Source organism: Penicillium brevicompactum, assembly GCF_028827555.1.
Source record: "Penicillium brevicompactum strain IBT 35665 chromosome Unknown utg000006l_segment0_segment0, whole genome shotgun sequence".
Classification (NCBI taxonomy): Eukaryota; Fungi; Ascomycota; class Eurotiomycetes; order Eurotiales; family Aspergillaceae; genus Penicillium; species Penicillium brevicompactum.
Window position 1 is genome coordinate 584,936 of NW_026623209.1, and position 24,131 is coordinate 609,066.

The 24,131-nt window shown below is 49.2% G+C and overlaps 9 protein-coding genes across 9 annotated transcripts; 5 read left to right on the forward strand and 4 right to left on the reverse strand.

Moving 5' to 3' along the window:
- Window positions 1-2,145: 2,145 nt before the first annotated feature.
- N7506_008407 (uncharacterized protein) lies at window positions 2,146-2,571 on the forward strand (the record flags this gene model as incomplete). The annotated part of the gene is made up of 1 exon (XM_056957700.1): window positions 2,146-2,571. One exon carries the CDS (start codon window positions 2,146-2,148, stop codon window positions 2,569-2,571), a length of 426 nt encoding a protein of 141 aa, XP_056807090.1.
- Window positions 2,572-4,090: 1,519 nt separating this feature from the next.
- On the forward strand, window positions 4,091-5,684 carry N7506_008408 (uncharacterized protein; the record flags this gene model as incomplete). Its single annotated transcript, XM_056957701.1, has 2 exons — window positions 4,091-4,979; window positions 5,035-5,684. The coding sequence occupies 2 exons, from the start codon at window positions 4,091-4,093 to the stop codon at window positions 5,682-5,684; spliced, it is 1,539 nt and encodes a 512-aa protein (XP_056807091.1).
- Window positions 5,685-6,239: 555 nt separating this feature from the next.
- On the reverse strand, window positions 6,240-7,378 carry N7506_008409 (phytanoyl-CoA dioxygenase family protein; the record flags this gene model as incomplete). Its single annotated transcript, XM_056957702.1, has 4 exons — window positions 6,240-6,278; window positions 6,336-6,428; window positions 6,478-6,692; window positions 6,748-7,378. The coding sequence occupies 4 exons, from the start codon at window positions 7,376-7,378 to the stop codon at window positions 6,240-6,242; spliced, it is 978 nt and encodes a 325-aa protein (XP_056807092.1).
- A 496-nt stretch (window positions 7,379-7,874) lies between these two features.
- On the forward strand, window positions 7,875-9,608 carry N7506_008410 (sugar porter family MFS transporter; the record flags this gene model as incomplete). Its single annotated transcript, XM_056957703.1, has 5 exons — window positions 7,875-8,079; window positions 8,139-8,308; window positions 8,360-8,875; window positions 8,926-9,415; window positions 9,463-9,608. The coding sequence occupies 5 exons, from the start codon at window positions 7,875-7,877 to the stop codon at window positions 9,606-9,608; spliced, it is 1,527 nt and encodes a 508-aa protein (XP_056807093.1).
- A 1,884-nt stretch (window positions 9,609-11,492) lies between these two features.
- Window positions 11,493-11,885, reverse strand: N7506_008411 (uncharacterized protein; the record flags this gene model as incomplete). Its single annotated transcript, XM_056957704.1, has 1 exon — window positions 11,493-11,885. One exon carries the CDS (start codon window positions 11,883-11,885, stop codon window positions 11,493-11,495), a length of 393 nt encoding a protein of 130 aa, XP_056807094.1.
- Window positions 11,886-12,620: 735 nt separating this feature from the next.
- Window positions 12,621-13,331, reverse strand: N7506_008412 (uncharacterized protein; the record flags this gene model as incomplete). The annotated part of the gene is made up of 1 exon (XM_056957705.1): window positions 12,621-13,331. The coding sequence occupies one exon, from the start codon at window positions 13,329-13,331 to the stop codon at window positions 12,621-12,623; it is 711 nt and encodes a 236-aa protein (XP_056807095.1).
- Window positions 13,332-15,471: 2,140 nt separating this feature from the next.
- N7506_008413 (alkyl/aryl-sulfatase) lies at window positions 15,472-17,301 on the forward strand (the record flags this gene model as incomplete). Its single annotated transcript, XM_056957706.1, has 1 exon — window positions 15,472-17,301. The coding sequence occupies one exon, from the start codon at window positions 15,472-15,474 to the stop codon at window positions 17,299-17,301; it is 1,830 nt and encodes a 609-aa protein (XP_056807096.1).
- A 941-nt stretch (window positions 17,302-18,242) lies between these two features.
- N7506_008414 (glyoxalase family protein) lies at window positions 18,243-18,923 on the forward strand (the record flags this gene model as incomplete). Its single annotated transcript, XM_056957707.1, has 3 exons — window positions 18,243-18,665; window positions 18,715-18,787; window positions 18,856-18,923. The coding sequence occupies 3 exons, from the start codon at window positions 18,243-18,245 to the stop codon at window positions 18,921-18,923; spliced, it is 564 nt and encodes a 187-aa protein (XP_056807097.1).
- A 2,121-nt stretch (window positions 18,924-21,044) lies between these two features.
- On the reverse strand, window positions 21,045-23,274 carry N7506_008415 (LIM domain-containing protein; the record flags this gene model as incomplete). Its single annotated transcript, XM_056957708.1, has 3 exons — window positions 21,045-22,957; window positions 23,005-23,121; window positions 23,169-23,274. The coding sequence occupies 3 exons, from the start codon at window positions 23,272-23,274 to the stop codon at window positions 21,045-21,047; spliced, it is 2,136 nt and encodes a 711-aa protein (XP_056807098.1).
- Window positions 23,275-24,131: the final 857 nt, after the last annotated feature.

Here is a 24,131-nt window from a genome sequence, read left to right on the forward strand (position 1 = left end):
CGCCCACCCTGTCATCGGCGGGTATCCAGGGGGCTGACTAGATCGGGAAGCGAGAGACCCGAAATTAGACACAAATCGTGGTTGTGACCGGCAGGGTATGGATGTCGGTTGCTTGGGGTCTCGTACGTGTGGGGTATAGTCCCGACCTAGTAGAGTTAGAACACGAGAGTAAAATTGACTTGGAGAACATACCCTTCTGTTGGACTTCACAAGGGACACCTCCTTGCCGACCGGGTTGAAATCACTTAGAGGTTCCTTGGCCACAAGCAAGGCCCAATCATTTCCTCCCGTTCTGAAAGGTAGAAACCGTCGCAAATTCGGTTTCATTTCATCGATCATGTTCTCCAATATTCGCAGTCCTTTGTCAAACCCCGGGGAGAAGGAGCGAAGGTCACGGACGAAAGCATGAGTAACAGTTGTGATCCCCGTAGAGCCGATCTGCAATCTGAGCTTTAGCCCGAGACATCCAGCGTCAGAACTTTCCTCTTTTGCGAGTCTTTTTGAGAATATTTACGGAGTTGACAAGTGCCGTGGTCAGGCTACCGTGTATAAGTTGGAAGAATCCATAGATACTTCAAGACCGGTAATCTGGAGAGACATGATAACCAGGAAGCCGGTGATGAGTAGGTGCGCACCCATCACCTCTAGGAACAGTCCTCGAAGGCTGTCGAGATCAGGTGGTGTGAGAAAATGCCTCGGTATGAAAAATTGCCCTGGGGTGAATAGATATATGTATATTCTTTGAAGTTCCTATCTTATTTATCCGTAGTTGTTTACCCCAAATACTTCAAGCTTACATTTACTCACTTGCTCTCACTTTCACTCTCACTCTCACTCTAATGTTTATTCCCAAGATCCCACTCTCACGCTCACTCTCACTTTCACTTCTTTCTCTTACTTCTATATGCCAATATAAGATCTTATACAGTGCTTTATAGATGAGTCCTTCTGGTTATTATATACAGATACCTATTCAATTCAGGAGATACCTAAATGAAAACTTTTCAATCCTGTAAACTACCTACCATCCTACTGTCCTGGATTTGTTACCTAATTACTTCACTTTACTCTGAATTATGCTGGCCTCGTTTTGTGATTTTTTACACTCACGCGTGCACACCCTCTCCTCGCCACTGAACACCAGACCTGCTAGAGTAGTATCAGAGGATTGAGATGATGATTTTATAACTCATCATCCACCAGGACGTGTCGCAATATTACCCGAGCAACGACAGCGGTGGGCGGATATTTGCGCTGAGAACTACGCCACCCCATCACTTGACAACGCTTCGGCGTCACCATCAGTCCGGAGGCAGGTGTCATTCTTGATGTCCAGGGTGCTATCGGAAGCCCTGCACCTCCCCTGAATGATATGACAGCATCCCACTTGCAGCTACTCCGTACAGTTCACATAATTTTGTCAAATGCACGAGATATAAAGTATGATAATCGACTGGACATTTGATACATTTCTGGCGAACGATGCAGCGATTACTGGTGGTGGTGGAGAGCCCACAGACGGCAGTGGCGATGTCAATATGCAGTGAAACCGGGGTATTCCACTGGCTCCTCAAATAGGTTACATGGAATTTGTTTTGAAGACCATAAAGATATTCCTTCTGAGAATTCCAAGGTTGAATATGTAGAGAAAAGGCAGTAGCCGAAGCTTTTGTACTCTCGACCCTTCCACGTTGGAATCATTAACACTTTCATGGTTATCTTTACTAGTATCCACGGCTTGATTTGGAGATCTTAATGACAATCTTGCCATTCAAGTGTATATCCAAGGGCCGATTTCTCACGCATCGGTACCACGGGAACTCATCAGAGGCTGTGTTATAACCCGAATTGCCCTTCTAGGAATATCAAAATGGTTCTCTATTTGAACGACTTTCCACTTCGTTGTCCCCAGTGGATTTGCTTTTCCATGCTAATATAGTCAATGGATGGAAAAATTAAGTGAATCGTGGAAAAGACCGCAGGGCTGGCGTTTTCAAAAAAGCTGAGATTCGCTGTTTCCAAGGTTGACTTCTAGAATAGATCGCGACGTGTTTCATTTCATCTCCCAGCATCCCCACCATATCATCTCCACATTCACCTGGGCACTCCAGACTCCAAAGCTCCCAGTCTTTTTTTAAAAAGAATATGGCAGAGCGATCAGGTATCGCTCATTCTACTCATATACAAAGAGAAGGACTAACATCCTCAGACAACCCTGGCCCGGCCCAGCCTAGCAATTCTCCTCCTCGTCATAGGCCTCAGCAGAAGCCGCCCTGGTGGCGCGAATGGATGGGACCTCATATCACACAAACCCGGCCTTTCAGTGCAGCACAACCGCAATGGGAATACGAACTCACTACCCCCGTTCCGACAACGGTTGAAATCTCACCGGCCGAAATGGATGGTATAAGAGCCAAAGTGCAGAGCAGGCACCTCCGACAAGTTGCCAGTGATCAAGGCTGCCCCAGAAATACCAACCAGAATCCCTCCGAGCCTGAAGGGACTGTCATCCTTCTCAAACAACGTGAGGTGGAAGAGCGAGCCGCCAACCGTGACATGCGCGAGCTGTGATCCCATATCATACAACCAGAAGGATGAACAGAGGTCGGAAGTGATGCTGCATGGGCGTGTTGTAGACTCACTCCGTCTCAACCTCGATGTCAGTAGTCTCATCTCTGTTACACAATACATCAATATGCAACGATCAAACCGTTTCCTCATCTCCTATTGTGTCAATCCCGGGGACTGTACCTTGCGGATACAGGTGACTATTGCCATGTTGCCGACTTGGACTCTTAATTGGAACTTTTACAACATATCTGTCTGGCCCAGGGCTGTCATGTACTGCCCTTCACATAAGGGCAGTTGGTCTAGTGAAAGCCGATGTCCAGCCATCACGCTTTTCCTTTGGATTGCGAATTATAGGCTCATTGAACTCGACCTACGGATTCGACTGTGAGGGTTGTGTCGTCGGGGTTTTGCGTAATGAAAGGAGTGATTACATTGAATCTTGTCTGTGCTCTGGCTATCTGCTAATGGAAAACAATATTAAAAAGACAATATGGCGACACAATTAGTATTTATGCGAGTCAAGAGAGTTTGGATTTCGCTCGTCCCTTTCTCCGCCTGCGCATAGCCACGGGTGACTTTTTCCAAGCAGAAATTAGAGTCTAGTCGTAGCAATCCATGAATGCCCACAGATGACAGACAGAGAACATCCATAAATCTCCAAGTAAGAAGTAATATGCGCAACTAGGCTATGATCGTGAGAGCATGTAAAGCGGTGCTAGTAGAGAGAGGGAGAGGAAGGGAATTGAGCGAGACTATAGCAAGAAAGAGAAGAAGAGGCCTCACTTCCTAATTGGAAAGGAAGGTGGGGCAAACACCCATCGAACAATATTTTCTTGGGAAATTGGGAATGATTTGCTGTGACAAGAGGGAGGTAACTGAATATCTTACTTCCGTCTTCTTTATCTTCTTCCTCTTCGTCCACTGTTGATTTATTCCCTATTTGGATCTTCCTGCTTTCAAGCTTCATATGTTTGCAGACTCCATAAGAGATTCCCCAATCAACGATATCCGTGAAATTTGATAAGTCTGAGACGGCTTGGGGGATCAGGGGCTCCAATGCAGCGATAAACCGGATTGATAGTATCAGGTTCCAAGGTGGCCGTCAAAAGAAAGTGGGGCATGGCACACCGATCTCGAAACCTCATTACGGAGTATAACGACAGGTCTCGAAGATTGAGTAGGAATTGAGAAGAATTGAGGAACATGACATATCGCAGAGGGCTGAAACAAATGATATGAATGCTCTGATTCCCCTCAGCTGTGATGTACCTGTTCATGAAAGACAATACTGTACAGATATTGCACCCCTTGCAGCCTCCCGAAGAATGGCATGCAACCACCAATAATGCAAGGATCAGATTTGTGAGACAACACGTCCGCCAGATCTTTGGCCAGGCAATTGACCCAAGGAGTTTGCGTTTGTTTTCTAGCTTACCGTTAACCTTTACCACTACACGACCCACCAAGATCATCTGAGCGCATCCGAGCAGCACTCCGCTGCTCCAAATTCGAGCTTCTAATGCCGAAACCCCTAGATCTTAGAGGCAATCGTCTCAACCATGTGGCTCTAATTGGAGTGGTCATGCCCGCCATGATGTCACTGGGTTATAACCAGGCATTGCTCGGTGGAGTATTGACGATGGACTGGTTCCAGGCGCAATTTCCGCAAATGGATGTGGGCGATGCGCTTCCTGCCGAGCGGCATCACAAGTCAACTGTGCAAGGAACTGTTGTGGCGTTGTATGCCGCCGGCGGGCTCTTAGGGGCCATTGCCTGTGTTGCTCTGGGAGATGTCCTCGGACGGCGGCGCACCATCACAATCGCCACGGTGATCCACCTTATCGGAGCTTTCCTCGCGGCGAGCTCCTTTGATCTTGCGCAGCTTGTGGTGTCGCGCGTGATACTAGGATTTGGGTGTGGGGGTCAGCTTGCGACCGTTCCAATCTGGCAGTCCGAGATATCTCCCGCCAAAAAGCGAGGTGCTCATGTTGGAACGGCTGGTGTCTTCATAGGAATGGGCCTCGCATTGGCGCTACTGGTGGATCTTGGCATGTCCTTCGCTGATAGGAGTGTGAGCTGGCGTCTCCCTCTGGCGTTGCCGATCCTGATGTGCTTACCGGTCCTCACACTTGTTTCTCGGTTGCCAGAGTCTCCCCGTTGGCTGGTCCAGCGAGGCCAATTCTCGGAGGCCGGCGAGGTCATTTCAATGTTCAGGCAAACAACGGCGGACAATGACGCGGTAAAGCAAGAAATAAAAGATGTGATGTCTTCATTGGCGATTGCTGGAACAGGCCCCTTTACCCAAATCTTTCAAATGGGGCATCAGAGATTGTTTCACCGTGCATCACTTGCGGCAGGAGGTCTGATAATGCTCCAAATGACAGGTATCAATTGCATCACGTTGTACAGTGCGTTTTGAGATCCAAGCTATGCATGCGACTCGTTTTGCTCATTATCCTCTAGGCACAACTATTTTTCAGACTCATCTTCATCTCAGTCCAATTACATCGAGGATTCTGGGGGCAGTCTACCAAATATCCGGTGCCATTGGGGGCGGCGTCTGTGTCTTTTCCATTGAGAGCTTTGGTCGCCGATCTCTAATGCTGTGGAGTGCGGTTGCGAACACTGTTTGCATGGGTCTAGTTGCTGGGCTGAGCTCTCCGGCAACCAACAACATCGCTTCACACGCAGCGGTTGTCTTCATGTTTTTCTTCCACTTCAGTACGACTGTTGGATTTGGTGGAATCCCATTTCTTTACGCATCTGAAGTAGCCCCACTTAGCCTGCGTACCACAATTAACGGGGTCGGTTCTGGGATATGGTGGGCTTTGAATGTGTTGATCGCTTTGGTGACACCTATTGCCTTTAACAGTATCGGTTGGAAATACTTTGTTATTTTTGCAGGGTTGAATGCCGTCACAGTACCTGTGGTCTATTACTTTTATCCCGAGACCGCTGGTCTCACATTGGAAGATGTTGACGAGGTTTTCATCATGTCCACAGGGGTGTTGGATACGGTTCACGTGGCCAGGCAGCTGAAAAGGAGACCTGTCACAATCCCCTGTCAGGATAACACTGAATCTAACAAAGGCAATGGGACGACTTTGGGGTGATGTTGGCTGGTTAGACCTCTTCAATGGCCCGGGCTGGGCCCGGGCCCAAAGCCCAAAGCCCACCCATCCATCAATGGGCTCTGGGCCCCTATCACCAAAACCCAACCCAGACCACGGCCCCTTAATTTGGCCCCCCCATTCAGGACCATTGCTTTCCATAATTCTGATTTTGACGCTCATAAACTTGCTTATGAATACTTGCATTTTACGTACGTGCCATTATGACTCGGAATATTCTGGCCCGATGGCCCAAAATTGGGGTTCATGTATGTGTAGGATGGGAATTTGCACTGTTTGGGGCCCACAATGGGGGCCCATAGCCCTAGTGGACCAGAGGACTAAGCCCAAAGCCCAGCCCATCTGCGGACGGGGCTGGGCTGGCACAAGATGGACAACCCTGGAACGGCTAGCGAACAGATATGTGAATTGTTCTCTAATTCATCAACAGTGCAGGGAAATGAACCAATCTGGTATACCTCATCTTTGCAATTGACGAAAATTTAAGATTGTGTACATGGTACTCCCACACGAACAACCTTGCACTGACCCACCGTGTTAAACTCCATCTCCCACTCGATAAGGCTGATTCCATCTCTAATTTTCATCCGCATGATCAGCATCAGGGTATTCTGGATTCTCGGATTAACATACTTCGTCAAATCGCTGTGAAGAATTCACGAATCGCAAATCAGTGGCCAAGCGAATTACTCGATCGGGGTCATTGTTTATCGTTGACGCATGAATCTGGTAAATTAGCAACTAAGATCTCAAAGCAGACCCACAGCATTCATACCATATGTGGCTTGTGCAAGACAACATCACCAGCTTCGTACTCGGCTACTAACCACGATCGCTGGTTCTCACGAGCGAATTCCAAAGGAAGCTCCGATAGCAATCCTGTTGACATCATATTTGAGTTAAATGCATCCTTGGCCTCATCGTCGGTGAGGCCAGCTGCCTTCGCCTTCTTTTTAAAGTCTTCCTCACAGGCAATACCGACAGAGTCACCTTGCCTACTGTCAGAAGGTGGAGAAAAAACAAGTTGAATAGGATAATTTCATACCGTTTTCAAGGTAGATTAGCCCTCCTCCGCTGACTTTGATATCACCGATAGGAACCCAGGCAGTCACACTCGTTGGGTCGCCGTGCCGGAGAAAGATCTGATCGTAATGTACGCCGATAGGCTTGGTGCCAGGAATGTTATTTCGTAGAAGTGACCTCCGAAGGCCGAGAGTATCAGTTTCCCAACCTGTGAACCTGGCAATAAATTCCAGCAACTGCGGGTGTCGGCAGAAGTCCTCCGCATACCAGTCACGGTAGTGGGCTTCAATGGCTAGGTCGACAAACTGCGCCGCCTTATCACCTCCTGGACGACCATTCTTCCCTGCGCCGCCGGCACCGATGCCCGGAAAGTCTACGGGCGACTTCAAGTGATTGAAGATTCCTTGTACCGGCTGGGTATTTACTTCCAGGACTCCAGTCACCTCCATCATACTGAAATAGTTGTGGCGTGCCTTTAAGACATCGGCACGCGGCAGAACGCCTTTGAGAAAGAGGTAGCCATCCTCGTCGTATCGTTGTCGCAGCGTCGCCAGCGGCTCTGTCGGATGCGACTCATGTAAGAACTTGACATTTTGTAGGGGGCCATCGTTTACAGCCAGGAGGTTAGGCTGGAAATCCAAGGGTAGCTGCATGTTGACGTGCAGATGTGAAATTGGTGACTGGCAACTTTTCCAACTCAGGAGGGATTTATAGTCGCAGAAGTCGTCCTCATGACTGCATTTCTATCACTTTCCTCTTTCCATCCGAGAAAAGAAGGAAAGGATTGAAGTCCTTCCCCACGAAGATCGACAGTACTCCACAGTCGGCATCCTACGACAATCATGTACTTCCCCGCAGATTGCAAAATTGCCGTTTTGGTCTGCATCGGGGAAATTGCTCTCAGACTTGGGCCGATCGGCGGCATTTGATCCCCACGTCCAACCGAGAAAGGGAATTCTTGCCCGTCACATGCCCCTGCAGGAGATCGGAGACACGCCGAGCTGGCGGGAATGATGCAAATAGTCGAAACTTACCCCAGACAATTCCCCACGGGGATCTGGGGTATGACTTTCGGCTCAAATACTGCCTGCGGTGTATATAATGAGCTGGGACAGGTTTCGCAATCTTCACGCTTCGATCAATGAGACCATGGAGTCTCTCAAGCAGACCAAGCTTATTCGGCCGCCCCCAGATGTCGACTGTCTGCAGTCACGGCCTGGAAATTCCAGATTTCTGTATACAGTCACGGCATTCGTGTCGTTAGGTGCATTCTTGTTCGGATATGATCAAGGTGTTATGGGAGTGATCGTTGCTGATGCGCGGTGGGTTGATCTAATGCATCCTAAGAACTCTTGTGAGTGAGACGCAAGATTGCAAAAGTGGAACTTGCGTAATTCTAACCAAATGTCGTAGGGGTCACCGGTACAGTCGTCTCCTTGTACGATGTCGGATGTTTCATTGGGGCTATGTCGCTTGGATACCTCGCAGATCCACTGGGCCGTGAGCGCACTCTGTCCGTTGCGTGTGTGGTTTTTGTTGTCGGTGCTGTTATTCAAACCGCATCGTATACTGTTGTACAGATTGTGAGTCAACCTTTCACAGTACCCCTTGCAGCACACTAATGCCCACAATAGACTATTGGTAGGGTCATTTTGGGGATTGGAGTGGGGGCTTGTGCAGGCGGTGTTCCCCTCTACGTCGCCGAAATAGCACCGCCTGCGATTCGCGGAAGAATTGTTGCAATCGAGCAGATGATTCTTTGCCTAGGAGAGCTGTTTGCATTTTGGCTCAACTACGGCTTTAACTTCCTCGATACAAAGGATTGGTGGCGCATCCCCTTGGCCATTCAAATTGTCCCTGCCATCATTCTCGGCGTGGGCTGTTGGTTCTGGGTACCTCCCAGTCCACGATGGCTGGCCAGCCAGGATCGCCACGAATGTGCGAGGGAGGTTCTGACTCGATTCCATGGCTCGGAGACAGCGGAGCTGGAAATGCAGGAGATTCAGGCTTCCATTCAGTTTGAACATACCGTCAGCGAGGCCAGTTGGAGCGACATGTTTGTGATGCCTGTTCTTCGCGTGACTGCGCTGGGCATGGCCGTTCAATTCTTCCAACAAATCACTGGAACTAACTCAATTCTCTACTATACCGTGAGTCCATGAGGGAAAATGATCTATGCATCGAGACTGACACACACAAGCCATCACTATTCAAGCGTGGAGGCATAACAGATCCCCGCACCGCCAACCTCGCAACTGGAGGTGTCGGAATCGTACTTTTTGTCTTTTCGTGGATCCCGATCTTTTATTTTGACAGACTGGGCCGCAAGACATGGCTGCAGATTGGAACCGTTGGGATGATGGGAGCCATGATCGGTATCACTGTGCTGCAATGGCACGCGGAGCACAACCCTGGCGATCCAGCAAATTATACCATTATCATATTCCCATACATCTTCTACGCGTTCTTCAATATCAGCTGGGGGGTCGGATCATGGACTTATGCTGCTGAGATCTTCCCTGTCTCCATGCGTGCCAAGGGAAACGCCTTAACAACCGCGTCTTTATGGGCGGCGTGCTATATCGTGGCACAAGCAAGTCCCCCCATTGCCGATGCGATTGGCTGGGGACTTTACATAATTTACACTGGTATCTGCGTTGTTGCGTTCTTCTTCGTGCGATACGCTTTGGGTTCGTATATCCCGAAACCGGACAGAAGCGTGCTGATCTTGCTGCAGTTGAAACCCGCGGTCGAACCTTGGAAGAGATGTCCCGGCTGTTTGGCATCGAAAGCCGTTTGGCAGAGCAAAGTGGAGTGAAGCCCAGTCTGGCCATTAAAGATCCCACGGAAGAGCAGGTAGAGGATGTGGGCTCCTCTAGCTGATCTTGGGCAAACGTATCGCCCAGTCCCAGAAAACTTTGCAGACCATAGTGGGGTCTATAATACTTCATCGTGCATGCTATTGTTGCTGCTCTCCGCGCCGCTGCTGGCGATGTGAACGAACTGACCCAACATTACTCTCCGACCAGACTCGACACCGTTTCTTCGGTCGGGGGTTCTTCTTCACGTTTACCGTTTGCCATCGGATAACGAGAGAGGCTATGAAGCGCAAAATTGTCATTCATCAAATCTATATCATCACTATAATTTTCAAGTTCCAACTCGATAATACTTTGTATGTGATCTCAAGGGGCGCCAGGCCTCCCGAGGTCCGCAATGAGCCGGGTTTGGCCCAGGCCCGAAAGTCCCGGCGCCCGGCACAGCCAGCAGCGGCCTACCCATGGGGCCAAACCCCAGAGCCTTGCATAAATCCCATATTCATAAACTACGGCATTAGCGCGCAGTAGTCTAATGGTCAGCGCCTACTTTTTGTACAGACCATCCATTTTGTAAGACTGTACAGTCTACACAGCTGACGATTGGATGATAAGAACTTCTTCTCTACGGGAAAGCTAAGCTGGATAAGTAAGAACAGGGGCGGGAAGAGAGAAAACAAGCATGAGCAAGCATTTGGGGCTTGCCTTCTCCCAACCTTCGTCATATGCATAGTCCTGCCCAGCAACCATACCCCTCGAAAGTCATAATATCATCCGTTGCTATGCTCAAGCGTCGATTCCCGACATTTGCCGAACCAGACCCCCTTCAGCGCCGCGGCAGTTGTGCCATTCCCCGGAAAAGGGCAGGTCCAGCACTACCGCCTGCCGTGCCCAATGGAGTGGTGAATACAAGTGAAAAGAATTGCGACCAGCACCGCGTCAGGACTGGGCTCGTGTCATGAGAAAGAGTTATTAGATTCTGGCAGACCGGTGGTTGATTCTCAGCTCCCTGAATCTAGCCGGGACTGTTAGGGTTTGGAGAATATCATCAACGGCAGAATATAGCTCCATGTGCTGCTGGAAATGGAAATCCTTCTTGGGTATCTGAAAATTGGCTTTTGCGGAACTGCAGAGGCTTGTCTTTCAGAATCCCAACATCAATCAGCGCCTTCAGTCCTGTAGAATTTGGTATTCACTGTCCCCAATTTTGGATTTGTCTGTCAACCATGAGGATGATGTGATTGGGATGTGAAAAAGGTCCCCCTGTAGCTTGGGATTCACCATGTACGGGCTTGCAAATGTTGTTGTAGATCGAAGGAGCGGAAGAAAAAGAACGCTGGGTTTGAACTGAGGCTCTCATCGCCGAGCGGGCTGTCTCTTGAGGGGCCTGAGGGGGCTCATGATGGGCTTTCTCAGTGGGACAAGCAAGTGGAAATTTGCCGGCGGAGACATTTGAACACCACTCGCGAAAATGAGAGACTGGAGCCTCGGGATCTGCACTTTGGAAGGAGAACTGTATGAAGTCATCCCGGGCTGCGACAAACGCTGGTATGTGCAGCCAGGCCAGCTTTGTATTTGATGTGGCCTGGGTTGATAACTTGATGAAGCCCTCTTTCTCACTGAGCAGGTGTGCAGATTCCTTTGTTGCCACCAAACCCGTGCTCAATCTGTTCGCAAACTTGAGACATGGCATCAATCGACTTTCTCGGTATCGGGAATCACTGTTGAACATAGGCTGTGTAGATGGTCATTTCAGCTTTCAGCTGCGCAATGGTCCCACCATTCGATCTCAACATGTCCTCGAAGCACGCGCAACAGACACTGTCCATTCTCCTCTTCAACGGAAGTCGACTAAGATTGGATTCAGCGCCGTCAAGCGAAGCAGCATCGTAGACTCGATTTTGTTCATTCGTTCCATCCGTCTCTCAGAGCACATCGTCCGCCTTGACTCCTAACGGTGTGGTTCAACATCCAGGTATTTCAGAGCCCACCCCATGCTCCAAAACCAAGACATTTCAGCAAACTTTTTCTGTTGACGTAGATCTGCCTGGTTTGTTTTCCTCGCGTCATGCCAACCCGCTGTGTGTTTGAGCCTTTTGCGCGGGGGTCTGGCATCTCCGCCGTCATCATTTAATACCTCGGTGTTGAAAGATGTTCCGTTTTTCTCTCCATGACGATGCAGAGCGGCCGAGTCATCTCCACCCTGGCACAGTCTCTTGGTGTTGGACTTTCCGCCGGTCTCGTCCAGTCCAACTGGTGACGAAAATCCTTGGCTCTCCGTCATGATTCCTGATTCACTGAAGGTCACGCTGAGCTGTGGGGGCCCAATCGGAGATTCGGACATCTTGACTTTGAGATTATGGATTTTGTGATGAGAGGAAAATGGGTATTCCGATGCAGTGAGGTGGTGAGAGACTCTGAAAGTGCGAATCAAGATTAGTGAAATCCAGAGAAAATGATCAACATCGAGAAACGAACACTAAGAAGATACAGCTAATCTTGCGAATGCAAAGACTGCAGTACGGCCATGAGAGAATCTGAATGTAGGAGTTGAGATCAGCGATATCCAAACGAAGCCCTCAAACCCAGGTAACGAACCTGAAGCTGGGATGGTGATGTTGATAGACGGCGGTAGATTCAATTTGTTTTGTTTATTGCTTCTGACGATAAAGATTGACCATGAAAGTTTTTGAAAACAGCCCTTTCGGGGCGAAAATGTTGATAACTACCCTTATCGGGTGTTTGGTCGCGAGGAGAAAAGAAGAGAGAGTTGAAGGGGAGGATTCAAACTGCTTTTATGTCTCTCCCCCGCCCAAATTGGAAATAGGGTTTCTCTTCTCTTTACTTTCTTGCTCAGCCCTCCACTCTCTCCCTCTTTTTCCCACAGAAGGCTTGAATGGCCAAGATACGTACCACTATTTTTGCTTGTGTGTCTTCTTTGCTTTGGTTACGGGTTTTTTTTTCTTCATAGAAACAGAGCTGGATTTCTTCGAGATAAAAGTATTGTGTCCACTATTAGAAAAGAGAGCCGAGCCCTCACTCCACGTCCACCGTGTTTTTATCACCTGCGGTCTCATGTCTATCGTCGGTCTGAAATACCATCATTGAGGGATGGAAGTCTCTTAAGAGTCCACTCTTGCAGTAAACGCGTGTAGTCTCCGATCCGAGCGAATTGGAGAAACTCTTCTCGCAGCTCAGAAATTGTAATATCTCCCACTCGAGATGGCTGAACGTCGAGTCCAAATAACGCCCTGAGCATGCGAAGAGAGACGGACTGTCGTCTCACTGCTGAAATCATGTCATTGCTGACCGGGAAGGCAGGAATGGGGTAATTCCTGGTCCGGATTTGTTCCCATTGTTGAGTCTCTTCTGGAGATGCTGACATAAGATATGGCATATCATCCATCTTCTCATACATTCCTCGAATAGTAGGGTCGGTGGTGTTGAATGCCGTTCGCGAAGCATCAGAGCGCTGAGGATCTTGGATGACGTAGGGAATCAACTGCAGCAGAGATGTGGCAAGACCAACAAATTTAAATTGCTCGTCGTGATGCTGAGGGTCCCCTCGCTCTCCAGATGTGCCATTAGACAAGTAGTGCAGTATTTCGCAAGGCGGTGCGGGATTGCCAGCCTCAGATAACTCATCGCGATGTTCAGAGTCATAATCGGCAAGCGCTGAGAGCGGGCGGGGAATGTTGGTGGAAGTGCCAGTCTCCGGGTGCTGGTCTGAGGTAGGGCTCTCGGCAAGCCGGCTATCAATCTCCCCTCGGTTCGTGTTCGCGTTGTTCATTTAGAGGATGGAAATCAGTCAGAAAAGGGAAACAGACGACAATGTCACATCATTTACCTTGAAAGCCCTCGTCACTGTTCTGTGTGAGAAGTTGTTTGAGGCCGGCGGGAAGTCGCAAAGGACTGCTTAGGACTGTGGGACGGTAGGAGAAGGATTTGCAGGTTGTCTGAGAGTGTAAGCGGCACGAGGAACCTGAAGATGATGAAAAGGTTTTGCCGATGTCAATTTGGATCCACTTACCTTGAAGAGTCTCCTAGTCCTGCGTCTGGAAATGCGTTTGGGAGGACAGGAAGTATACCACGATGCGATGAGCACTTGCTCGTTGCCCGAGGAATTGCTAATGGTATGAGGGAACTGGATGTATCTGGATGTGAAAGGCAGAAAAGAAGAAAAGAAGTGAGAAGCCGAAAGGTGACAAAGAAAGGTAAAGCTGGAAGTAGAAAGACAATGTTTTTAACGCCCAAACTCAGGGATTGGAACAAACCTCAGTGCCGCGCTCACGCGCGGCCAGAAAGAGGGCGATAGTTATAAACAGTTGTACTCATGTATTTATTGGCTTAATCTCGTATTTGGATTTTTAACGGCAGAGAGCTATCATCGACTTCGGGACCTCTTTTCAACTGTCCTTTTAGCTGTCATTTCAACTAATCGTGGATTAAGCATGATTGATCGAGAAAGGAGGTCTTGGCTACGCCGTGAACAGAGAATTAGGGATTGGGGATTACCTTCAATGTGAACACCTTTGAAAGACCGCTCATTCTGTTCAGTGTGAAGTAGAATGTGGTCGTCTACATCTTCTCTCATCAACCAGGAACCTTACCATGCTGTAAGTCGTTCCACTTTTCGCTCTATTCTTTCAATAATTCATTCTACCTTGGTTCATTTTATACAGGGCATTAATACACAGAGACTCTAGACCATAAACAATGCTCTTTATCAAGCTACCGTGGGTGGCTTAGACTATCATATGCGCAATTTCTAGCAATGAGGTGCGAAAGGTGATTTCAGTTCTTGTGTGGGTGGTCCAGTATCACACTCTTGTTTCCTGGGGAGGACTGTTATCTGTCGCAAAAGAATACCCAGATCTGATAGACAGTACAGTGGACTTCAGTGGCGTGGCCAAGATGCCGGAGTGAACATGGGCGACAAAGCTGTAGACAGGATTGTCACGGGGTAGCATGGTCCAAATCTCGATAGAAAGACTGATGAGGAGCAGCGGGTTCGAGCCTCGAAATTATGCTTCAACTGTTATATTGGCGGCCACGACGTCGGGTTGGATGCTCTGTGACAGCCATCCCGTCCAAAAAGCCGGATCATGGGGGTTTGTTGCCGTCGATTAGTACACTGGTGAGAACTCGGGACTCTGGACCGCCAACCGCGCGTCGGGTCAGCGCTATTTGCCCCCCGAGACGGGCCATAGTGACGCTTGGGCAGTGGAACTAGGCATATGCACCAGAGCAACTGCGATGCGGCTTTGCTGCAAACGTCGGAAAAGTGCAGCGAATATCTGAGCCAGGGTTGCCGTATCCTATAAGTAACTATTTTTCCCGCCCGTCTTCAACGGCCCAGCCGGGCTAGCTCAATCGATAGAGCGTACGACTCTTAATCTTGTTACGCCAACCATACAATGAGGTATAGGGAGTGCGGGGGAAAGGGCCTACGCACCACCGAAACTTCCTGTTGATACATCACCTCGCTTATCTGCTTGCATACGCACAGAGACATCTCCGAGAAAAGGAGGAGCTGGATCTTCTTAGGAGGACCAGCGATTAATCTAAATATCATACTCATACCAGGCATATCTCACACTCCTCACTCGTATCTATATCGTACTAGGACGTAATCAGGGGATCATCCTAACAAACCTTAAGGCTGCCGGTGCGACCCCCACGATGGATCGGCTATTCCTAAAACACTTGAGATTTCTTTTTTGTGCTCTGTTGTTTAGTTTACTTTTTCCGAATGATCCTTGTTTTTAACTCGTGGTCCAATATGGGGTTCGTTCCACTGACATTCCCAAGATGCACCCGTCATAGATTCGGTCATGGACCCGATCTCCCAGCATAAATACCTAATACTCACATTCTCCTTCAAATCACTTTTGGGGTATTTCTACAAAACCTCATCAAGTTTTGGCACAATGGAGCCTTCATTTGAGGATATGCAGTCAATTCAAGATGCAGATCGCGGGTTTATTGATCGTCTCGATCCGTGTATCATTAAAGATCGCCAAGGCCGTGTGGTCTGGGATAATGAAGCCTACAACTTCCTCCATAGGAAGCCTGCCCCAGAGACCACGAACCCTAAACTATGGCGCCAAGCTCAACTTGTTGCAAAACAAGGACTTTTTGAGGTCGTCGACGGCATATATCAAATCAGGGGTTTCGATCTCTCGAATATGACTGTGATCGAAGGGAAGGAGGGTATAATCGTGGTCGATCCCCTTACTTCTGCGGAGTGTGCAAAGGCTGCACTAGACCTGTATTGCAAGAATCGCGGTAGCAGACCTGTGCTAGGCATGATATACACGCACTGTCACGCGGATCATTTTGGCGGTGCTGGGGGAATCTTATCCCGAAGCGAAGCCCTCGAAATACCGGTGGTTGCCCCTCAGAGTTTTCTTGAGCATGCTGTCAGCGAAAACATTTTTGCAGGCAACGCCATGGCTCGCAGGGCGGGATATATGTATGGAAATGAATTACCTAAAAGTCCCCAGGGCCAAATCAGTGCTGGTTTAGGTGCAACCGTCTCCTCAGGAACCATTACTATCGTTCCACCGAGCTTGGATGTCACCCACACGGGCCAATTTGAGACCATTGACGGTGTAGAATTCATCTTTCAGATCACGCCTGGAACAGAGGCACCAGCTGAGATGAACTTCTTCCTCCCTCAATTTCGAACACTGTGCATGGCCGAAAACGCCACTCAGTGTCTCCATAATATTTCGACGCTTCGGGGAGCTGCTGTACGTGATGCGCTTGCATGGTCATCGTATTTGGACGAAGCCGTCGCGCTTTATTCAGATAAAGCGGATATTTCCTTCGCCTCACACCATTGGCCGACATGGGGGAAAGAGAGAATATACACGTATCTCTGCGAGCAACGGGACCTTTACGCCTTCTTGCATGACCAGACAGTACGTCTGATGAATCAGGGCCTTACGGGCATCGAAATCGCTGAGCATTTCACGCTCCCGCCAAAACTACGGACGGCTTGGCATACACAAGGCTTTTACGGCTCGGTCAGCCATAACGTCAAGGCAATATATCAGCGCTACATGACCTGGTTCGATGGCAATCCATCTCACCTGTGGGAACACCCGCCAGTAGAGTCTTCGACACGTTACATCTTTTGCATGGGCGGTGTCGAAAATGTCATCAAGAGGGCCAATGAATTCGTCGAAGAAGGAGATCTACGATTTGCAGCCACACTTCTCAATCATGTCGTTTTTGCCGAGCCACACAACGAAGCCGGCAAGGCGATGCTGGCTCAGACATACGAAAGACTCGGGTTTGGCTCTGAGAATGGCCCGTGGCGAAATTTCTACCTTTCTGGTGCTAGAGAACTACGCGGCCAAATGACCACCCACAATTTATTGTCTGATCAGACGCAGATGCTGGAGTCTTTATCTCTGCACCAGCTCTTTGCATCCATTGCAGTGAAAATTGATGGGCACAAGGCACAGGCACATAGCTTCAAGATCGATTTGTACGTCACTGATCTGAAGGAGCAATGCCGCCTCATTCTCAGCAACGGAGCTTTGATTCATCGAACAGGGCTCAAGCAGGAAAGGCCAGACGCTGTCACAGCAGATTATTCATGCTCGATGACCCATTCTCAACTACTGACCCTATTGACTACAGGGAAGTTCGGCGACTTAGAGAGTGAAACGGGAGATCGCTCGTACTTTTCGAAGTTGCTGTCTCTAATTGCAAGCTTTGATGAGAAGTTTAATATCGTTGTACCATAGACTGCTTTGCCATAGGAATTCCAGCAAATATCGCGCGTACATAGTGCATATCAAAATTGACTAATATCAAGAAAGAGGAAGGGCCAGGAGATACAGAGTGTTGGGAGCTCAGATGACTCCCTTTGCTTAGATAGCTCTCTCTCTCTCTCTCTCTCTCTTCCTTCTTTTCCCCGGTCGGTCTTTTTGCTTCACAGCCAGAATCTACTGTTTTGAAGCGATTCGTGCTTCTTCTCCGTAGATCAGCCTGTTCTCACAGAGTACTAGTGATGACCACCAAACAAGGACTTTTATTGCTAAAGGGCCAGAAGGATGAGGAATAGAATTTGAAACCCACAAAGTCAGTCGGTCACTAATTTTAAGAGATAGAATTCTCAACATCATTCTCCGAGGTAAGTGGCGTTGAATGTATGCAATTACTTATTTTTTATCTAGTTACAATTACTGAATTTAGTAACACATTCCGTTTAGGGTACCATAGTACCGACGCTCTACTTCACAAGTTCCAGTCTATATGATAGTTCATGTCAGCAGAGGGCAGATATTAGAATCTTCAATTCAACTTGTGGATATTTAATTTGAAACTTAGGGCCCCATACGCCCCATATGTGTAATTGATATTCCAGGCCGTAGTGGCTGTAAAGGTGATGCGCCGTTTTGAGAGATTGTGTAAACTACTACACCATCAATTGTAAAGTTCCTTTGAACTACAGCCAAACACCCGGTCATTCAAATGCCCTTCCTGATTGGTATTTTTATGTCACGCGCGAATCTGAATTGGATCGGAATGGTTACGTCATACGAAACGCCGCGAGCATGATCCATCCGGGCACCTATATATACAGTTGTAGCCTTACAATTCCGATTCGAATACATTCCTAACCTTACATCACGTATTGTGATATAACCTTGGAACGTTATTCGAATTTTTTTCCCCGGCAAACATGTCCCAGGAACCCGCTCCCGGTCTTGTACTATTGACCGAACTGGCCACTATCATACGAACTATCGCAGCGAATTTGCGAGAGAATAGACTCGACAGGAAAGCATTTCAGGAGCTTCTATACGAATACGCTTCTCGAGCTGGTTCAGATGGTCAACTCATCTATGCTTCACGACAAAACTCTCGGTCTATCAATCCTGGCTTGTTCCTTGCCTACACCCATATAGAGCTGATATCCTGGCTCGTAACGCACAACTACACCACGGAGTCAACGTCAGTGAAGTGGTATAGCTGGAAGAAGATCTTTCCAAAATACCAACTTCCGCTTCTCTCGATGCCATCACAGACGGCAAGTTTGCGCGAAGATTTGCGGAATATTGAGGAGAAAGCAGGAATGGTGTATGCTGTTCTTCAAGCCAATGATGTGAGCCCACATTCTCCCTACGCCACTAGGCATAAACTGATATTTGTAGGTTTCGATTCCACCTACAGCTGTTGCGTATCGGGCAGTCCAACCCAGTTTGCCGAATGACCCTCTGCCAGAAGGTAAAGCTATTTCTTTTCTTTTCTTTTTTGGTGATCATCTTCCGTGCCGCTAAATTTTTGCCAATTAGCATTCGAAGATCTCCTTCGCCGAGGCTCCCATCTTCAACAACAACTGAGCCCACCACGAGATCAGTGAAAGTTCATACCACTTTGTGTTTTCTGTACTTCAGTCGGAAAGCTTTTTTTCTTTCGAGTGGGAACCAAGCATTATATCGATATTCGATGCGGGCAAAGAAATCAGTCAAAATGACGCGGCACTTTATAAGCTCGAGGGCCGCTACCTCAATTATGACGGAGAGAAATCCGGCTAGGATGGCGAATCTCTGGCCATTCCAAAATTACAGGTATCTGTAACACCCGAGACTCTCCAAGCTGTTCCTCTCCATCATCATTCGAGTTCTGAACGTGTCCGCAATGGCTTGATATGAGGTGGACAAAAAGTCTGTTGTTAGGCCGGTTCGCATATTCAGTACTCCAACGGTACCGCCTTTTTCATGAAAAAAAGGGAATCCCATGACCTCGGGACCACCGCTGGAGGGCTGCTCGTATTCAAATTTGAGACCGTTGGCCATTGGAGTGTATCAAAGGGCCTAGTCCTGATAGCCATCTTTGAGAACTACTGTTGAAATTTGTTTAAAGCCACTTTAGTCCGTTTCTCTGTAGAAGCCCACATGAACACCCGCCATATTCAAACAAATGATTGCCAATGTCGATTTCCACAACCCTCGTGGCTTGAAGGTAGGATGTTTCCAGGGTGGAAGGTTGACCTTTAATTGCATGGTTTATCTGTGCTGTAGATGTTCTCGGCAGGGATAGGATACGGAATGGCTCCCGAAAGCAATGAAACGCGCACAACACGGAATCTACACGCGGTGCTCTCGGCGGTATCTATGCTATCGGTGATCGCAGCAACATCGACCCTCGCATAGCTAGCTGCACACTCGGTGATCGCGGCATATTGCAATCCTTTGTCATTTCGATAACTTGAATACTCTAGGGTTGCTTCACTATTCCGGCTTGGCCGAGTTTCGATCCTGAAAGAATTATGATTCTTGGATTCCTATACTCATCCACGGCTTATAGCCAGATAGAGGGTCCATTGCCGACACCCGATGTCATACATTGCTGTGAAGCGAATCTTCACTTTTATCACTTTATCTTGAACACCTGGGCAGTACCTCGCATATTCACCCTCCTCGCCATTGATTGGGCTTCTATTGAGACCAATGCCAAGCACATGCGCGAGTTGTCCAGTCTTCTTCCATCGTCAAATGCTGCCACAGAATATCCAGCAGGTAGACGGTAAACATGCTCCATTCATGATCTTGTTATACAAACCTTGGAACGAAAGGCTGGAGAAGGAATTGGATATTCTTTTGAAAACATTTCTGTTGTATTCTCAATCAAACCACCCCGTTACCGGATGGCGTTGACCCCTCCAATCAAACACTAACGGTAGGGATGTGTCAATGAAAGTCGAGGAGCGCAGAGATATGGCCAATGAACTCTCCGCGTTTCAATTTTTTTACCACTCATAAGGCTCTCATAGTGCTCAGCCTTCTCCTTGACTTTTCGGTGGGCCATGAGCTCGTCTACCTTGGTATTTACGAATGTTTCCGCTTCATTTGTATCCCCATACTTGATATCTTGCCTGTCCCACCAATCAATGCCCTAGTGTTTCCGCAACTGCATGCAAGGGAAAGTCACATTATCAAACAAGGCAGTCGAGAGAAGCATGAAGCCACAAGCTATAGCAGAGGACTTGTGATTCTTGTCCGTCAAATCGCCAGGGGCTTACGGAGTACATGCAGGGATAGTTATGGCGAGCACAAAGAGGATGATCATGTGACCCTTCCCCTGCAGGCCTCTCAAGCACCCTCTCCTAAGATCGTTTTTAACTTGAAGCAGAATTTTGTATGGTTGAGAAGTCAATAACATTACAGTGTGATGTATGAATACAATCCTCCCTCCACTTGCAAACCGTTGGCAAGACAAATGCCCAAACACCGATCCAAAACAAATATACATTAGGGGCATGTCGCCATGATAAAATCCAAAGAACCAGCCGCGAGCACAGCAGAAAACATCAGTTTTGGTAAACACCAAGACAAAAGGGGTGATAGACGATCAACGCCAGCGAAAGTAAATGGCTGAGGTAGCACAGGGTATATCGCGATATAAAAGAATGCGTCAAAGGGCATCCGCAAAAATGGCCAACGGGGTTATGAATGACCCATGAGACAAGTGTCTCAGGCCATCATAAGTCTCGTAGTCCGGCGCTCGGGGAACCGTCCACCGCCGCCACCAGGGGGAATCTCGGACCGGGCCTTAGTCCTTGTCCGGGACCTGGACCGGGACCTGGGCCTGGACCATAGCCGGGGCCAGGGGGATACGGACCCGGTGGGAATTTGCCGGAGTGAGCAAGAGGCGAAGAGCCGAGCGTCGGTCTACGGCGGCCAGGACCAGGAGGAGGAGGCTGGAAAGCGCCTGCAGCACGACGAGCATCACGCTCGCAAAAGACTTCACCGTTCCACTCGAAGTAGTCGCCCTTAAGGAGAACGTGACATGTGCGACATTGTAAACACTCCGTGTGGAAGCGTCGGCGGTCAGCACGCGTAGGGTTCCGCTCGACGGTTTCCAAGTAGTGCCCTTCGATTCCGGAGTGGCATCCTGCGCAAAGGGAGCCGTTACGTTCGTGGTAGTGCTGGGCACAGAAGGGGCGGTTGTTGAGGACGTAGAAGTCGGCTGTTTGGAAGGGGGAGTGGCACTCAAAGCAGACGAAACAGCCACGGTGGTAGCGGCCCGTTAGACGGCCGTCGGAGGATGAGATTGATTTTCCTGTAATAGCCTCGTTGCAGCCTTTGCATTTGCCTTTGGAGCGGGTGCCGGAACGGGATGGCGTTTGGGGCGTTTGAGGTGTTTGGGGTATTTGTGGCGTTGAGGGTTGGGGCATGGGTGCGGTGAACGACCGTTGAGGCGGTGGTCTTTGGTGTGGTGGTTGTGATGGAGTCGGGCTTGGGCTTGGGTCCTTTCGGTCTGCGATCAGAGACAGGCCTCCTTGGCCGATGGCAGGGTCTGTAGGGGAGTCGGGGCTGAAGAACGCTGCCGGTATGGGTGGGACATTTTCGACGTTGTCGACGTCTTCCATGGTGCTTCGCATGCGGCCAGGCATTTCCAAAATAGTCTGTCGAGTACGGGCTGGGAGTTCCTCGACTAGGACACCCAAGTTGAGGGGGTCTGAGGTCTTGTGTCGGTTCAAGCTGGCATCGGAGGGAAGACTGGACATGGAGCTTCCACTTCGAGCGTCTGAGCGCGAGGACTCTGGCGAGGATTCTGATGAGACAGAGCTCTCGGGTTTGTTCATCTGTTCTTCAAGTCCTAGAGCACGGGCAAAACTCGTGACCGATAGTGCACTTGTAGTACTGGCATCGGAGTTCTTCCTCTGGGTTTCGTGACTGGGCTCCGCCGCCGCCGCGGGGTGGAGATGAGTCTGTGTTGAAGGCTCGAACGCGGGATATTCCTTGTTATTCTCATATTCGGCCGATGGTGACTCCTCGGGAAGGTCGGCTAATCCGGTCACTGGGTTAGATCCCGTAGGAAGACCGAAGTCGAATCCACTGGCTTCTTCCTCGCTAATTTGAGAGGAGACCACGGAGAGGTTCGAATCACGGGGGAAAGACGTTTTGCTGGGCGTGCGAAGTGGTGCTATCGGTACAGGTGGCATTTCATCACCATATCTTTGAGCACTAGATCCGTTGCTTGATGATCTAGTTGAATCCCCATAACGACTGCTGGCGAAGGATGAGCGATAACTGCTGTGGCTGATTGACGAATCCCCTCTATGGTGGTTGACCGCTGGGGATTTTGGCGGCATTGGACTGGGTGGCAATTGAACGTTTTCCGGTCTGAGACCCAATCCCAGTGCCGGGGATGGGACTGGCGGTAGTGACTTAGCCGTTCCCTCGGTCATTGGACTTGGTGTTCTGACTTGGGTCGGTGACCTATTCCCGGGCATCGGGAACGAGAAGACGTTGTCCAAGTCGAGCACAGACTCGTTATCAGCCGCATCGTGGGGCGCGTGGAATGGAGATCGAGGCGCCGAGCTGATGGAAGGCGACGGGGCAACGCTGCTGGCCGGTGTTGGCATGTTGGGCTGCAGGAACGCTCGGTCTATGCGGTTAGTGTATGGTTCCGGCATCGCATGAAATAAAACATACTTGCGGTAGATGGATCAATCCGTGATGGAGGTCCTCCGCGAGTTTTTGTCGTGGATAGTCGGTCTGGAGATTCTAACCCCGCCGATGGAGGCGGCGATGGCATCGGTGCCACGGGGACTATTTATCTCAGCACTGTTACCTCATTAGGGACTGGGAGAACCTACCGAAATCATTGGGTGCGCAAGTGTGATCACCCATGGACATTATCTCGACATTGCTACCGCAATTGGAGCATTTGATTGTGGGCAAGAAACCCATATTGGAAGGCATCACGCATCAAATTCAGTGGGCCACCTGCCCCTGCATCCAACTACTAGATACAGATGGGGCTATTGGAAATGGAATCTGGGGAATAATTGATTCTAAAAGGAAAGCTGAAGTCGAGGAGGAAGATAGTCGATCGTCGGTGGGTACGTGGGAAAACAGCACTAGTGTGGTAGTGTCTCCAGCGCGGAAAGGGGCTGCGTAAGTCTTCAGGGGTTACTCCGTACATTTTGCTCACTTTTTCGCCGTTTTCACCTTTTTTGCTGTTCGCTTTGTGTTGTTTTAGAGGTTTTTAAATTTAAATGCATGGGTAGCTCCAAATCTAGTGTTGTTGCATATACAAAACAGCGGAATGCAATCTATATGCACTCCCCTGAACCGACGAAACCACGCAATCGACTGGTGGATCAATCCGAATTGTGTTCACAGAAGGTCCCTTCGGGGACATATGCATATCACAGCATTGGAAAAGGCACCAGGTTGCAACGCGACTGGTCCGTTCCTGATTTTGCACTCTCGGACCTGGCCTCCACCACAACCAATCACATCCCAGAGCCAATTCTCGAGGCTTGAAGTCTCTCGATCGGTGGGGATGGATTCCAAGGGGGCAGACGCTCGATCTGGAATTTGACATGGATCCTGCAAACTTTTGTTCTCCCTCGCAGGCAAACACTCCCCTGAGTGAAATCATGTGGCGAGGCGATATTCTTAGAACAGTCAGTTACGAAGATCGTCAACTCTGGACTCTCTACCCGTGTGTCCTGGCGATCGGCGGGGCCAACTCTCACTCCGAGCTCGCTCCTGTCGGTGGTCTTTGCTGTGGGAAAAAGAATCATGCACGACCCTGGCACTTAGCCCAAAGC